Source organism: Phoenix dactylifera, unplaced genomic scaffold (assembly GCF_009389715.1).
Source record: "Phoenix dactylifera cultivar Barhee BC4 unplaced genomic scaffold, palm_55x_up_171113_PBpolish2nd_filt_p 000243F, whole genome shotgun sequence".
NCBI lineage: Eukaryota > Viridiplantae > Streptophyta > Magnoliopsida > Arecales > Arecaceae > Phoenix > Phoenix dactylifera.
In genome coordinates, this window is record NW_024067740.1 from 287602 (window position 1) to 303046 (window position 15445).

General features: G+C 39.3%; 1 protein-coding gene across 4 annotated transcripts in view; it reads left to right on the forward strand.

The window, feature by feature from the left end:
- The first annotated feature begins 1265 nt into the window (after positions 1-1265).
- Positions 1266-15445, forward strand: part of LOC103720908 (cycloartenol synthase-like) — a 44647-nt gene continuing 30467 nt past the window's right edge. The window contains exons 1-12 of one of the 4 annotated variants that reach the window (XM_039117577.1): positions 1266-1795; positions 2055-2272; positions 3157-3342; positions 3660-3749; positions 3851-4045; positions 4144-4228; positions 5550-5716; positions 8017-8205; positions 10060-10173; positions 10320-10442; positions 10536-10658; positions 10723-10821. In XM_039117577.1, the coding sequence (XP_038973505.1) occupies positions 2075-2272; positions 3157-3342; positions 3660-3749; positions 3851-4045; positions 4144-4228; positions 5550-5716; positions 8017-8205; positions 10060-10173; positions 10320-10442; positions 10536-10658; positions 10723-10821 (1569 nt within the window). In that variant the 5' untranslated portion in view covers positions 1266-1795; positions 2055-2074. Of the gene's footprint in view, positions 1799-2054; positions 2273-3156; positions 3343-3659; positions 3750-3850; positions 4046-4143; positions 4229-5549; positions 5717-8016; positions 8206-10059; positions 10174-10319; positions 10443-10535; positions 10659-10722; positions 10822-15445 lie in introns of all 4 variants that reach the window. The other 3 variants (XM_039117576.1, XM_039117575.1, XM_039117578.1) reach the window with 3 other exon arrangements.

A 15445-nucleotide genomic window follows, 5' to 3' on the forward strand; every position in this document is an offset into this window, starting at 1 on the left:
TAGCCCCAGTGATCTCGCAACATCTCCACATAACCAATCCTAACACTCACTTTTATTAAAGTGGAGTCATTGAGGAACAAAACTTTAATGCTCCAGGATATGATAATTTCTTAAGTTAAAACTTTTACAAAAAGTTATCTGCATCAAGTTTCAAAATAATATCATTACTCAAAAAAAAAAAAAAAATTCTTGCATATCATCACAATTAAGTTCAGTAGTTGCATGCCCATGAACTTGGACTGGAAATTTGCTATTCAATCCATTTAATTCAAAGGTAATGGGCAATTCATGTAAATAATCAATCCTTGTTTATTTAGCAACCATCTTCAATCTTCAGCCAACAACTGCTGCCAATACCCAAGGATAATTACTCAACAAACTTATGTCCTATTTCAATCTATATCTAACTTCAATTTCGCATTTAGTTCTCTTATCCAAGCATAAAATTAATTCAAAGAATTTGTGCTCGTGCTATCCTGAGTATTTAATAGGTCGTTGGTGCCCACGCCCATTAACTAGGTAAGACGGAGTAGATACGATTTTTTTCTTTAATAGGCCGTTGGTGCCCATTAATTAGGCCATTCTATATACTTATAATTATCGATTTCATCTTAACATAGAATTTTTTTTTTATGTAATAGAAAAATGGAATTATTGAAAACGGGCTAAAGTATATATTTATATATTACAGTTCTTAAACCATAAAATGAATCTTAACATGGCAAAACTAGCAATGATTATCTGGACAATGGTGAGAGACGACGGAGCCTTTCAGATCAAGTATGTTTTCCGTGAAGCCAATGGGGCTGCGGATTGGGTGGCTGCTTATGCAGCCAATCACTCCGCTAGCGCCTTGTGAGCTGGTGTTAGGGAGTTGCTTCTGGCACTCCGAGGTATTCTATTTTTTGATTTTATTAGGTGTATCCGTACTCGTCAAGTATAATCCACCCGTCTTAGTAAGAAAAAAAAAAAAATTATGCATCAAATCAAAAAATAAAATAATGCAGTACCTATAAATAACGATGCACCCATGGAAAGAATAAATAGGTCAAAAAGGTGCATAATTTGGATGATTTTTTGTAAATTTAAAGATAAAGTACCGTACGATTAGACAGCATATATCAATAAAGCGGCATTCTACTTTAGTCTTCGCCAATGAGAAAAAAAAATAAATAAAAAACTAAAAATAAATAAAGTACCGCTCGATTTCAGTTGGACCGCCCGGATACGAGATAAAAAAATCCTGGGCACAGACCGATGTTTCCTCCCACCCGACTTCGCTCTCCCCTCGGGCCTTGGATGATGACTCCGCTTCTCTCAGTCCTTCCCCACACCCTCGCTCTTCCTTGCTCCGTCTGCCACCGCAAACGCCGCCCTGCGATCACGTCCGCTGCCCGGGTCCGGATGCCACCCTCTTTTTTTTTTTCCCTTCCCTCCTGCGGGCGGTCGAGCCGACCCCATCGGTTTGGAGCTCCCACGGCGCCCAGCCCAGGGGTTGAACACGAGGCGTTGCTTTGGGAGGGGCCACACCAACGGCAGCAGAGATGGGAGCGAGCGAACTAAATGCCCTTCCTTTTTCAGTCAGCCCTTTAGGTTAGAACTAAATGCCCTTCTCTGTGAGCGAGCGGCGGTGACAGAGATGGGAGGAGAAAGACTGATGGAAGCTCCTCCTACGCCGCCGCCACCTCCGTGGGCCAGAGGGAGCTTCCAAGATAAAATCAAGAACGGAAGACCCCTAATCTGCAATTTTCCATTCTTTCCATCTCATCACCATCAAAGTATCTCGATCTTGAAGGTGGTACTGTGCTCGCGCATATCTTCTCCTTGATTTTCCCCTTGAATTCGAACTGGAAATTTTTACTCGGTCCCCGCTCTCTCTATTTCTTGATTTTACTTGTTTCTTGAAAGGATTTTAAGCGTTTTATATGCTTGCATGCATTCGTTTTCTTTCTCCTTGCAGTGCGATGGATTTATATATGGTTTTTGCACTAATCTTGAACCTTTTTCCCTCGCTGGATTTTGTTTTGATTGCTTTAATGGATGGATTCCCGCAGTTCTTCCTCCTGATCCGGCAATGTGGAGGCTTAAGATTGCGCAGGGCGGCAGCCCGTGGCTGAAGACGACAAACAACCATGTAGGGAGGCAGGTGTGGGAATTTGATCCGAATATGGGCACGGCTGAAGAGATTGCTGCAGTCGAGAAGGCCCGTGAGCTGTTTCAGGAGCATCGTTTTGAGATGAAGCACAGTGCTGATCTCCTCATGCGATTGCAGGTATATAAACAGAAAGAAGCCCCGTTTGTTACTATTTTTTTTTTCTTCTTTTTTTTTAATGTTTATCTTACTGAGGCTGCAGGTAGAAATATGTGCTAGTTGTCTATGATTGTTGACAGAAGTAGTTAAGAGATCCAAATATGCTGTTATTCTTATTCAATATATGTGAATTTAGAATTCATCAATGAATGACTTGAGAATATCCCTCACAAGCTAGTTATAATTTATGGAAGAATATGCAAGACTAAGAAATAATGGAACAAGAAGACCTACCTACATATACGTTCGAAGGTTGAAAATTATTTGGTCATGTAAGCTGACGCTTGTAATTACATGACTGGATTTGGTTGTCTTGCATAATTTATGTCTAGGCCATTAAAAATCATTGCGAGGAAAGCATCTAGCATGCCCAGTACAGTTATTTTGGGATTCAAGTTGTTTCTGAAACTTTAGAAATTATTTTGAGATTTATGGGTTTTTCCCTACTATGATACTTAACTGATGTTGAAATAATTATGTCAGAGATAGCTTTGGGACTTAAGGATTGATGATACGCAATATTGCTCTGATGATTACACAAATTGCTACACTGTGACTCATTATGATAGTAGAATTTGCTAATACTCGCTTCATGTCATCTATATATGCTAGTTCTGCAGCTAAAACTCTCTAACTGCTAGGATGTCTTCCATAATTAAAAATGCCAAATGATACTGCATTAGCATATAAGTTTGCCAGCTATTGAATAGATAAGAATGACTCTGGAACTCCAGAGTTTGGACGGCAAAGTGTGTTCTGATGGAAAATGCCCCTCCACCTCTCTTCCGATCATCTCCTTTATTTGAAGGTAGTGATATTGTTCTTTTTTAACTTTCTTAATGCAGTTTGCAAAGGAGAATCCACTTGAAATAAACCTCTCCAACATCGAGCTAGAAGACCATGAAGATGTTACAGAAGAAGTTGTATTGACCTCTTTAAGAAGGGCTATTAGCTGTTATTCTACTCTCCAAGCACATGATGGACACTGGCCTGGGGACTATGGCGGCCCATTGTTCCTTATGCCTGGCTTGGTATTTTCTCCCATCTGGAACATATTCAATCGTAATACAGTACAGTTGGTGTATGTTGATAGGCAGCATTGATATTAATACTGCAGAATGAAGATTTTTGGATCATTTCTGTCTCTTAACTTGAACATGCTGTTTCTGCATTATTCCTAAGTTACAGGCTGATGCCCTTCTGTCAACTTGCCTTAGGAAAAAGAAATATGAGAATATGCATTTCATTCATCTTGCTGAATTAGTTGATGGGGCATAAAGGCATCACATTCCTACTTTTTTGTTATATGATAACAATTGTTTTATGTGTTTGATTCATTGTGGTGCAGATTATAGTTTTATCTGTTACTGGGGCATTAGATACTGCTTTATCACCAGAGCACCAGCGGGAGATTCGCCGTTACCTCTACAATCATCAGGCATCCACAATTAAAAACCCCTCAGTTTTGTATGGCAGTTCTTTGTTACGTAGAGGTTCTGAAGCTTCAATATATTGAAGACTTAATGAATTATATTGCAGAACAAAGACGGTGGCTGGGGTTTGCATATAGAAGGCCACAGCACCATGTTTGGTTCAGCCTTGTCATATGTTTCATTGAGGTTGCTGGGTGAAGGACCCGATGATGGAGATGGGGCAATGCAAAAAGCACGAACTTGGATTCTAGACCATGGTGGTGCGACGGCCGTAACATCATGGGGAAAATTTTTGCTCTCTGTAATAAATTTGATCCTTTCATCCATCTAAATGACAAAGCTTGTGGTTGACAGTTGTAAGGAGCAATTTTTGATGTCCTTGTGCTGAAATAATTGCAGGTGCTTGGAGTGTTTGAATGGTCTGGCAACAACCCACTACCCCCAGAGATGTGGTTACTCCCATATTTTCTGCCTGTTCATCCAGGTACTCTCTCTCTCTCTCTCTCTAATTTCCCCCCCATCTGTTGTTAGTAGTTTTTTTTTGTCTTTTTCATTTCTCCCAGAAGGGGTTATTGTTGACAGTTTTGGATTAGTATTAGATTAGTATTATATGTATAGGAATGCAAAATAAGTAGTACATCTTGGCTTCGTTTTATCAACAAGAGAAGCCAAATTTCAGAAAAATTTTGTAGGCACAATATCCCTTTTAGTGGCTATGAACTCGTTGATTGTACTTATTTTTGAACTTTGGGTGTTGAAGCCATTGCTCACCAACGTAGTAATATTTTAAGAGTTCTGATGCACTCCCAGAGAGAATGGGCACCTCTTCAAGTATTCACTGTCTCGGTGAAGTGTAATTAGATTCACAAGTTTATTTCCTTTATGCACAATGAAGGTTGCTATGATACTATGCCATCTTTTACAGCCGACAATCTTAAGATCATGCATTTTGTTTCAATGTTTGTGAGGCAGCTTATTAATTATCAAATTTACAAATATTCCTTCATACAAATCGAGGACCAAAGGTGTTGATATTTACAACATGTTCCTTTGCTCTTTTGTCTACTTATATCTTCTGTTTGTTCTGATAGCTTATAGATCCGAATGAACTTTTTCTTAAGTATGTTCCATAGGTCACTGACCATAGATCTAACAAAGTGGTTGGTGTGATAGCTGATATCTTGTTCAAAAGATCAAGTAAATTAAAAAGAATTCACTTGAGTAAATATAGAAACCAGGAACATTAATTAATTTTGATATATAATGATATATCACAATTATTCTATAATTTTATGGACCTTCAATGAATTTTCCATTCTTCGTAACTCTTCTTTGATCCAATATATAACATTTAATATCTGTACTTGAAGAAATTGATAGACACATCCTTCTTTTTTTTAACAAAAAATTAGTAAATTTGTTTTCCTTTTCTTTGCATTCATAGTAAAGAATGCTGACTTGATATCCCTACATCTTTCAGAAAGTGTGGGCCCAAAAAGAGCTGAATGGAGGATAAAGAATCATGTAGCCGATCCCAACTAGTTTGGGGTTAAGGCTTGGTTGAGTTGAGTTGAGTTTGCATTCATAATGTTGTCTTCCCTAGTTAATACAAAAAATGAGGTCTGCTACCTTAGATAATGCAGGCAAGAGTATTCATAATGGAAGGCATGCCTCTTGTTATATCTGTCCAAGGATTTTACTGTTATCCATGCATTGGGACCATTCCTTAGTGCAATATTAAATGCTGACTTGTTTAATTTTTGAATGCTTCAAGGTTTGCCATGTTAACTTCTCTTGCTTCACAGGACGAATGTGGTGTCACTGCCGGATGGTTTATTTGCCCATGTCCTATATATATGGAAAGAGGTTTGTGGGTCCAATTACACCTACAGTTTTATCACTGAGGAAGGAGCTATATGCTTGTCCCTATCAGCAAATAGATTGGAATCGGGCTCGAAATGAGTGTGCAAAGGTTGGTAAGATATGTGTTTAATAACATGTTTTCCTTGTGAAGTTAGATTTCTTATGTGTAGGCCGTGCCTTGTAGAATCCTGAATATACTCAAGTAATTTAGTTGTATATGTGAAGGTAAAATTTTGAAGAATTTGGCAGTTACATGTTTGTTTGTGGGCATTCCTCTTTTATCTATTTCAATACGTTCCAGTGGAAAATTAAGAAAATTAAGAAACTTTTAGAAAGTCTACTTGAAAAAAGATACGGGGATATATAAGGAAATTTTGACAAAAATTAAGAAGAGCTGTGTTGATATTTGGAAACATGCATGCTGCAAAGATCTCTTGTTTTTTTTTTCGGAAACATGCGTGCTGCAATGATCTTTTTTTTTCCTTTTCTGTATGGGTATATATTACTCAATTACCTTTGCTTAGCTTGTCATCATAGGATAAATGAACCTATGATGTATGGAGATCAGACACTATTTCTTTTACAACATAATACTTGAACTTGATATAGCTGTTGAGTAATGCCTCAAACAGCTTCGTGCCCATCCTACATGTAGGAGCTCTCTCATGTTCTTCATCATCTATTTAGTTACAAACTTTTATGTATGTTTTAGCCAATTGATGTCCTCATTTGTTAGGATAAGTTTGAAGTGGCATTCAAGAAAGAACTTATGCTCATAACTATGGCCATGCTCTTTCAATATTCATGAAAATTAAGATTTTGCTCAAGTATCACAAATTTACAAGATTAACTTAAAGGAGCAAAAAGGAAAAGAGAAAGAACAAACCAGAAGTGTTGGTAGACACCACTCTGGTGAAAAATGGCCATCATGGCAAGTGCAAAAACTAAATTGTTTGCTAGCCCAATACAATTTGAATGGCAGCCCATAACCCTCATAGCAGGGTAACCGCTAATAGAAGATCACGGGGGTGTGGCTGGATCTGGCTTCCACCTCCTGAAATTATTGGAGAAAAATACCATTAAAATATCTTTTTTGAGAAGCAGGAGGCGCTGCTCCCCATCCTCGACCCTATACCTACCCCATCCCCACCTAGGTCGGAGCCCATCCCCTAGGCAAATTGAGCCACTGCTTGTTAAATGGTGGATTTATATATACGGTAGTTGGAGTGAGGTTTGATGCTCTTCAGAATTGAACCCTGCTCCTCAGCACAAGTGGCAAGGTCTGTGCCACCCAAACTAAGGCTCGGTGGTATATGCCATGATGATATCATCAACACAAGCTTCCGACATGGCACAGTTTAGAACTTTGCCAAACAATGCAATAATAGGTGCTTGCTACTATTGAAGTTGCATGCATTATGTTTCTTCCAAATAGTACAACGTACAATTGAGTCCCATTTTTCCAAAGAAATGATCTCCCTTCAGAAGGTTGTATGTAAATAACCTACAGGATGAGGTGACCATTGAAAATTGTGTTCATGTAGGTCAGGCTTGACATATCGAACCAACTCTCAATATGAAATAGCATGCTATGTTACATGGCTCAAAGTTTGATTTGCATGCAAGCTGTTTTAAGTTATTTTTAATGAGAAATTGACAAGTTAAGAGAACTCAATTTGTTTTTAATATCTCAACCCCCAATAACTTTGCATCCTAAATTAATCTAAAGGTGTGAGTTGTTGCTTATAAATGGTCTTCAATATTTCCATATCACTATCGAATGAAATTTAGCTCACAAGCTACTATGAATTAACGTGACTTCGGATCAAGGAAAAAACAAGAAAGAAAAAGCTTATTAGTGCAAAACTTCAAGAAACCATGTTGTTACTTAAGGATATTAAAATGCAATATGTGAGAATAATCCACATGGATGAATGATATAGTGAGGGATTTGAATTAACCTTGTCTACAAGTTTTAGACTCCTAGTTCATATACACAACTTTTTCTGTCCTTTGGTTTGAGTAGTTCAGGTACAAAATTTCTAATGCCATCTATGATGAATGTCTTGGCTGGGGACCTTTTGTTGCATGTTTGCCATGATGTTGTCATTCAGATTTAATGTTTAAGTGTGCCTTGAGTCAATGTTGTTTGGATAGAACACGATTATCTTTATGTTGCAATTTGTAATTCCATCAATAGGCGTATGTAACACTTGCAGTTTGGCCTTGTTGTCTCACTTTGCCAAGGAGCCTTTGCCTGAAACACTTCACCAATTCATAGATTTCACATCAGATTGAGAGTTGGTTGGCAAAATTCTTAAAGTTGATTAAAAATATCTTGACCTTTGAAAGTTCGTAAACATGGGCTAATGCTTACTTGTTGAGGTATTTACTTTTTTCTTATTTCAGGAAGATCTGTACTATCCCCACCCGCTGATACAAGACATAATTTGGGCTTCACTTCATAAAGTTGTCGAACCTATTCTAATGCATTCGCCTGGTAGCATGTTGAGAGAGAAGGCTTTGCATACTGCGATGCAACATATTCATTATGAAGATGAGAATACTCGATATCTTTGTAGTGGTCCTATTAACAAGGTAAGCATCAACGTCTCCACTTGCATCTTTAACCTGTAGATTTAAGAGTTGATTGCTGTGTTCTTTTGATAGGTAGTCGTGTATGAGATTTGAAATTCATTACCGAGTTATCAAGAAAATGATTATTTGCTAATTTTTGTTATCGTATATGAAATGATTCTTTTATGCATGCCGATAAATTTAGGATTTAACACAAACACATACGTAACCAGATCTTGGTATATATCTATGCATCTTAGTGCAGTGGGCTTTCTATCATGAGCAAGGTTCGTCGTCTCGGTACCAGACTCTGTACAGTACGGTATAGGGTCTTTTCGACGTACCGAGTGTTGGTACGCCTCTCGTATCGATACCAGTACCGAACCGGTACGGTGCAGTATAGGGTGTACCATTTGATTCGGTCCGGTACGGCGAACCTTGATCACAAATATTTTTGTACTGTCGGCTTGACTCAGCTATCCATGTGGATTTAAAGTTGAACTATCTTATTCTTCTACTGCTCTATGACCTCAAACTCTTCTATGTTGGTGTTTGTTCCTGACTTATCAACTCATTAACTGAGGTATCGGAAGACAATCAACTCTTGCATCCTTAATGAGAAGAACTCATTCAACTGTGCTAATATATAATGAACCGTGATAACGTTCTTTGCTAGTTCAATTATATAGTGGATCCTTACCTAAAATTTTCCCTTTCATATACTTGTTTTACATTCCATGCTTGTTCATTTAAAGTGGGACTCATAAAATTCATAATATTCTATTGGATCTTAGATGTTCTCTTGTGAACTTTAAATTTTCTATACTCTCAGAATATTCATTATTCATTCCTTTTTTTGGTAGTTGAGCCCAAATAGGTCTAGATATGAGGCCTTCAGGCCATTACTCCATCCATCAAATGCATAAATTGACCATCCACTTGACCAGGCCATGTTAGCCGGACATTACAAGTCCTTGAACCAGCACTTGACGCTCTATCTGCCGATGATATGTCTGACCATGAAATTGTGCCACCACCAACTTCTCATGCTTCATCATGCCATCCTTTGTGATCATTCTATGCCTATCCTGCGCCAATATTTTGCCCCATTGTCATCTGAGACGATCCTGCGTGCATCACACAATGATCCCGTGCTCTGTCTTGCCCATCTTGTGTCTTTTTGTATTGGCATCCTAAATTTTCTAAACCATCTTCAACTTCACAAACACTATCAAAGGAGTTGCACCTGCCTCCAACTTCTTTAGTGCTCTTATGCAAATACATTCATCAATATGATCTAAAATTTTATGGAAGGAAAAACCTGAAATATGGTTGTATAATTTTTATGCCTTTTTGGCTTTTGATAGTAAATTTCATAATCAACTCATGGCCTTTGAGTGGAATTCACAGCCCATAGCCTAGTTCAGTTACAGGGTTACCTGCAACCTCATGGTCATGGAATAGATGCCAGCTAATGCATCATCACAAAGAGTTAATTTAATTCTTATAGATGCAAATAACTTGGGTATGCCTGAGTCAGGCGTGTTTTTGACTAGACATGTGGTTAAACTATGAAGTTTGGACTTACATCCTGGTAAGTTATTATTCGCTTCGAGAATCTTGGAGCTGTGTGCCTCACATCCTAGAAATAGTTATCAGTTGTATGTTGATGCTTCATTATCAGGCTTTTGATCATTATGGCATCCTAGAATTGTTCCTGAGTTTGCTAAAGGCTCTGTGTTTAATATAAATCATTAGCTATATCAGTGGGAAATCACCATCTATTTAGTGTTTTTCATGTTATGTTTTCTTTTATCTATATCATGTAGTTATTGTAGCACCAAGCCCTCGTTGCCTGAACTTTAATATATGCAGGTACTAAATATGCTTTCCTGCTGGATTGAAGATCCAAATTCAGAAGCATTCAAGTCGCACCTTCCAAGAGTCTATGATTTTTTGTGGCTTGCAGAAGATGGCATGAAAATGCAGGTTTTAAGATACTATCAAGTGCATTCTCCTTCTATTTGTGCTCATTGGCATCCTTCTTGGTGTCTGCAAGATTTGACTGTACATTGTATCTCCAAGAGCATTGTCTAAGCAGTCAATATTTGTTAAATCTCATTTGCAAAATGCAGGGTTATAATGGCAGCCAATTGTGGGATACAGCTTTCACAGTTCAAGCAATTATCTCAACTGACCTTTCTGAAGAATATGGTCCTACTCTTAAGCGGGCACATGACTACATAAAAGACTCACAGGTTTATACTCTTTAGCAGAATGCCTTTTTTTGATGTGCCTGTTACACTTTCACCAATAATTTTGTATTGGTATTATTCCACATATTTTTGAAGGTTCTTGAAGACTGCCCTGGTGATCTTAGTTTCTGGTATCGCCACATCTCCAAAGGTGCATGGACCTTTTCTACAGCAGATCAAGGATGGCCCATATCAGATTGCACAGCAGAAGGATTGAAGGTACATCTTACATGTATTGCTTCTGTTGATGCTATTCTTGTTTATACCTTTCCTTCTTGTGCAGGCTTCACTATTGTTGTCGAAGATCTCTCCAGAAATCGTTGGTGAACCATTATGTGCAGGGCGGATTTATGATGCTGTTAATCTCATTCTTTCCCTTATGGTAACTTGGCCATGAATTGGATATAAATATACTGTAGTATGTTGCATTTCCACCTGCAGAAGCATAGCGTACTAAACGGTGCAAGATTTCCCCCATCCAGACCTTGATATATTCAAAAATAAGAATTTTATTTTAATATTAGCTTTAGTTGCAATCTGTCTGTACCATAATTCAAAGAGCATTTAAATAATAGTTTTGCTGAATATGGTGTCATTGGCTTATATATGTGCCTAATTCTTAAGACCAAACCTATATAATTTGCTAACTAATAGAATATGTGGATTGTGCCAACAATTGGCATGAAATTCCAAAGCGTGAAATGTATAGGCTAGGGCTGAGAAGTTAGGCCTGTTGACACAGCTTGAATTAATCAACTTGGCATGAACTATGTTCAAGACGGATTTTGGCTGTCTTGGAAATGTGTGCATCTATACATTTATAGACTTGGCATCTTCAAAAGTTATCTTAAACATGTGCTTCTGCATATCTATTGGTGCAACCTATAATCGATTACTACATTTGTAGATTGATTTCATAATAATCAATCATGGTGCAATTAATTAGATACTTTAGCAAATATTCATCATCCCAAAAGATCATCATAGAGGTATGTGAATGCAAAACAAAATATGATAGATATCTTATTAATAAAGCCCAATCAATGAAATATAACTAGTGCAGCCAACTGAAAATAACCACAACAGAACAATAAAAAAAATACTACCAGTAAACTCGGGTTCCAAGGATGTGATAGATGGCAACGATGGTAATGATGATGGGTGGAGATAATGATAAATGAATGAAGAAACCTGGGCTGGGCAAAAGATGGTGGTAGAACTAGTCGGATAATTACCTCTGCGAGTTTGGTCCCTCCAATCCAATGAGAATCTTCAGGCCGTGCTCCACCAAGGTATCGAGATGAAGGATGACGGGGTCAAGAAGGTGGCTTCAAGAAGAAACAGGTCAAGAAGCAGGATGAAAGTGGAAGGAAAAGGGTCTCTCAGGGCTTTGCCCACGGTGGCACTCACCTTTCTAGGGTTTCTTCTCTTTTTTTTTGGTTGTTGTCCTCTCTTGTTATAGGCCGAGTTACTGTGACCCGGTTACTGTTCATGGAACAGTAACCGGGTTGGGTTACTGTTCCATGAATAGTAACCGGGTCGGGTTACTGTTCCCGTGAACAGTTTTTTTTTTGCTGTTTTCTGCAGATTTCTGCGTATTTTTTTCTCTTTTCTAACTTTCCTCCTTTCATACATGCACAATTCTATTTTGAAGACTATCATCCATCCTCCTTTGTTCCTAGAGATGAGTGATGACCGTGGGCATTGAAGAAAGGCTAAGGCTCAAGCAATTAAGTATGGTGGTTTGGAGTTGGGTTAGGTTTTCTATCACACCTAGGTGGACCCTTTTTGCTTGGCAGTACTAGTACATGACTCGACTGAAAATTCAATCCTAAACATGGCTTTGGATGAAAAATACAGAAACAACAAAAAATATAAATTAAGTATAAGATGAAGTCTTGAGACTACATCAGTTTTCCCCAACTGGGAAGAACTCGACTTCTGACGAGTAGGCCTCCTGTATGCGTTGCAACAAATCAGGTCTCTAGCGCCTCAATTCGTCCTCGCTGATCCATGAACTGTCTGACATAGGTCTCCCTTGCCAACGCACAAAGAATTTGCGGTACTGCCCATGCCTAGTGTCAACCTTTATGCCCTCTGATGACATAATGTAACCCAGAAAAATCAGACTGTCAGTCAAAAAGACACATTTCTTCAGATTTGCATACAATTTGTGGTCTCGAAGTGTCTGCAACACTAGCCTCAAATGATCTAAGTGAGATTCAGGGCTAGGACTATATAATAAGATATCGTCAAAGTACACCACTACGAACTTTCCTATTAATGGTCTAAGTACTTGGTTCATGGTTCGCATGAATGTACTTGGGGCATTGGATAGCTCAAATAGCATGACCAACCACTCATATAATCCTTCCTTTGCTTTGAAGGCGGTCTTCCATTCATCTCCTGAGCGTATCTTAATCTGATGGTACCCACTCTTGAGATCAACTTTGAAAAATTTTTTCACGCCGTTCAACATATCAAGCATGTCATCAAGTCCAGGAATCGAAAATCTGTATTTGACTATAATCTTGTTGATGGCACGGCTATCAATGCACATTCTCCATGACCCATCTTTATTTGGAGTGAGCAAAGCAGGTATAGCACATGGACTCATGCTCTCACGAATGAAACCCTTTTGTAAGAGTTCGGTCACCTGCTTGTTTAGCTCCTCGTACTCGATCGGACTCATCCTATAGTGAGGTAAGTGTGGCAAACTTGCACCTGGGACTAGATCAATACAATGCTGAATGTTCCTCATGGGTGGTAAGCCATCTAGAAGATCCTCAGGAATCAGGTCCTTAAATTCAGACAATAAAGGTTGGACCGCCTTTGGAATCTCCACTTCCTCCTGGATCTCTTTTCCTACCAGAACATAAACTACTGAGTCCTCTTTCAGTTCAGCCTTGAAAGATTTTAGATTTAGAATCAAGGTCCTTTGAGTAGATTCTTTGCCTTTTTCTTTTACAGAATTTTTTATGTTATACCCGTACAACTCCTGTTGTGGATAGAGTGTGATATTTGTTTTATCTTTTACAAAGGAATATGTATTCTTTTCTCCGTCATGCTGGGTCTTCCTATCGTACTGCCAAGGCCTACCTAACAACACGTGACACACCTCCATAGGCATAACGTCATACCATACCTGATTTTGGTATCGTTTTCTAATGGAAAACTCTACTTGACACCTGTGGGTGACCGGAACCTCAACTCCCTCTTTAAACCAAGATACCTTATATAGTTTATGAATCTTGTGTAGGTATCTTTAGTTTATCAACCATATATTGAGACACGAAGTTTTCAATACTGCTACTATCAATCAAGATAGAACATCTATATCACTCTACAGTACCTATAGTCAAGAAAATACTTCGCCTCAACCAATTGTCCTGGACAAGTTGCTTAGATGTGACCATAACATGGTGGATCACCATGAGTGGACCCATCTCATCATCTGTAATGTGGACATCGTCGTTCTCCGACTCATCTTGTTGTTCAGACTTATCATCATTTGCTTCTGGATTGGGTTCATCTGAAACGTCCTGGTGTTCTTGCTCAATCAGGTGACTAAGACTGAAATTTTTTCAGAAGACATTCAGAGGATTTATGACCGGGTTGTTGGCACTTATAGCAAATAATAGTGAAATCAGGTGCCAGTGCCAGTACGCCTTTGCCCTTGTAGGGGAGATACAGAAGTATCTGATCCCAATCGTGGGAAGATGAATCGCCTCAAACCAGAGCACATGGGACGTTCCCTTGGCTGCTAGAGACGTGGATCACTGGTTCTTTGATGGTGGAGGAGAACAAGAGCCAAGCGGAAATAGGCTCTTCTTCTTTGATGGCTGCGTGCCCTAGGGTTCTTAGAGATGGCGGCTTACGTGCATGAGAGGAAGAGAAGAGAGGAATAGGATTTTCAGGGAGAAAGGAGTTTCATCTGATTTCATTCCACCCATACACAAAATACGTGAGTGTATATATACATGGTCAATCATGACCCAAACCCAAAAATTCTTGTAGGCTAAACCACATGAGAAAGCACTCAACTCAAGCCCATGTACACCCATGACTTGCATGCTCTCTCTTCCTGTGAGCCTAAATCTAGCCCAATAATGATTAGCCCCTTCAAGACCCAAATTACTTGAGTCTTAAACAGGTAGAAGACCAAATCCTGTCTCTACCTAAATCTGAAACAAGCCTGGGGTTGACCCTTTAACAGCATGAGTCAGCCCCAACTCTTCAGGGGTCGACCCCCGATCAGCATGAGTCGGCCCCAGCTCTTCAGAAGTCGACCCCGGATCTGCATGAGTCGGCCCCTGTACTGTTTCCACTGCAGTTTCTTACATTTCTTGCTTTGCATGCGCCACACTTGTGTCCACAATCTCCACCTTGGTGCTCTAAAACCTCTGCAAGCTCCACCTGGCCCATCAACCCATCAACCCCACACATGAGAGGAAACTATCTCGCGGAAGAATCTTCGTAAGTGCATTCGTCTGGTTCTTCTTCGTATGAACTTTAACCAGCATCACCTCACCTTCTTCCACCAGCTCCCTGATCCTGTGGTACCTCACATCTATATGCTTTGTGCGAGCATTATAGACTGGCTTTTGAACCAACTGCAGAGCACTCTATCACTGTGCAGCACCACTGTACTCTACTTCACGCCCATCTCCTGAATGAGTCTCTTCAACCAAGAGCCTCCTTGGCAGCTTCTGTAATCCCTATATATTCAGTCTCTGTGGTGGACAAGGCCATGATAGGTTGAAGGGTTGATCTCCAAGAAATCGGTCCACCGTACAAGCAGAAGACATAACCTGTAGTAGATCTTTTTGTATCCAGATCACCTGCAAACTTAGCATCAAGAAACCCTTCTAATGGACCTAAAAACTCACTTGGGACATTTGAGTTCCTCCCAAGTCCATCTTGCTGCCCAAAAGTCAGACCAAGCCTCCGAGTTCCTTGAAGATACCGAAAAATCTACTTTAGTGCCTTCCAGTGCTCCTTCCCAG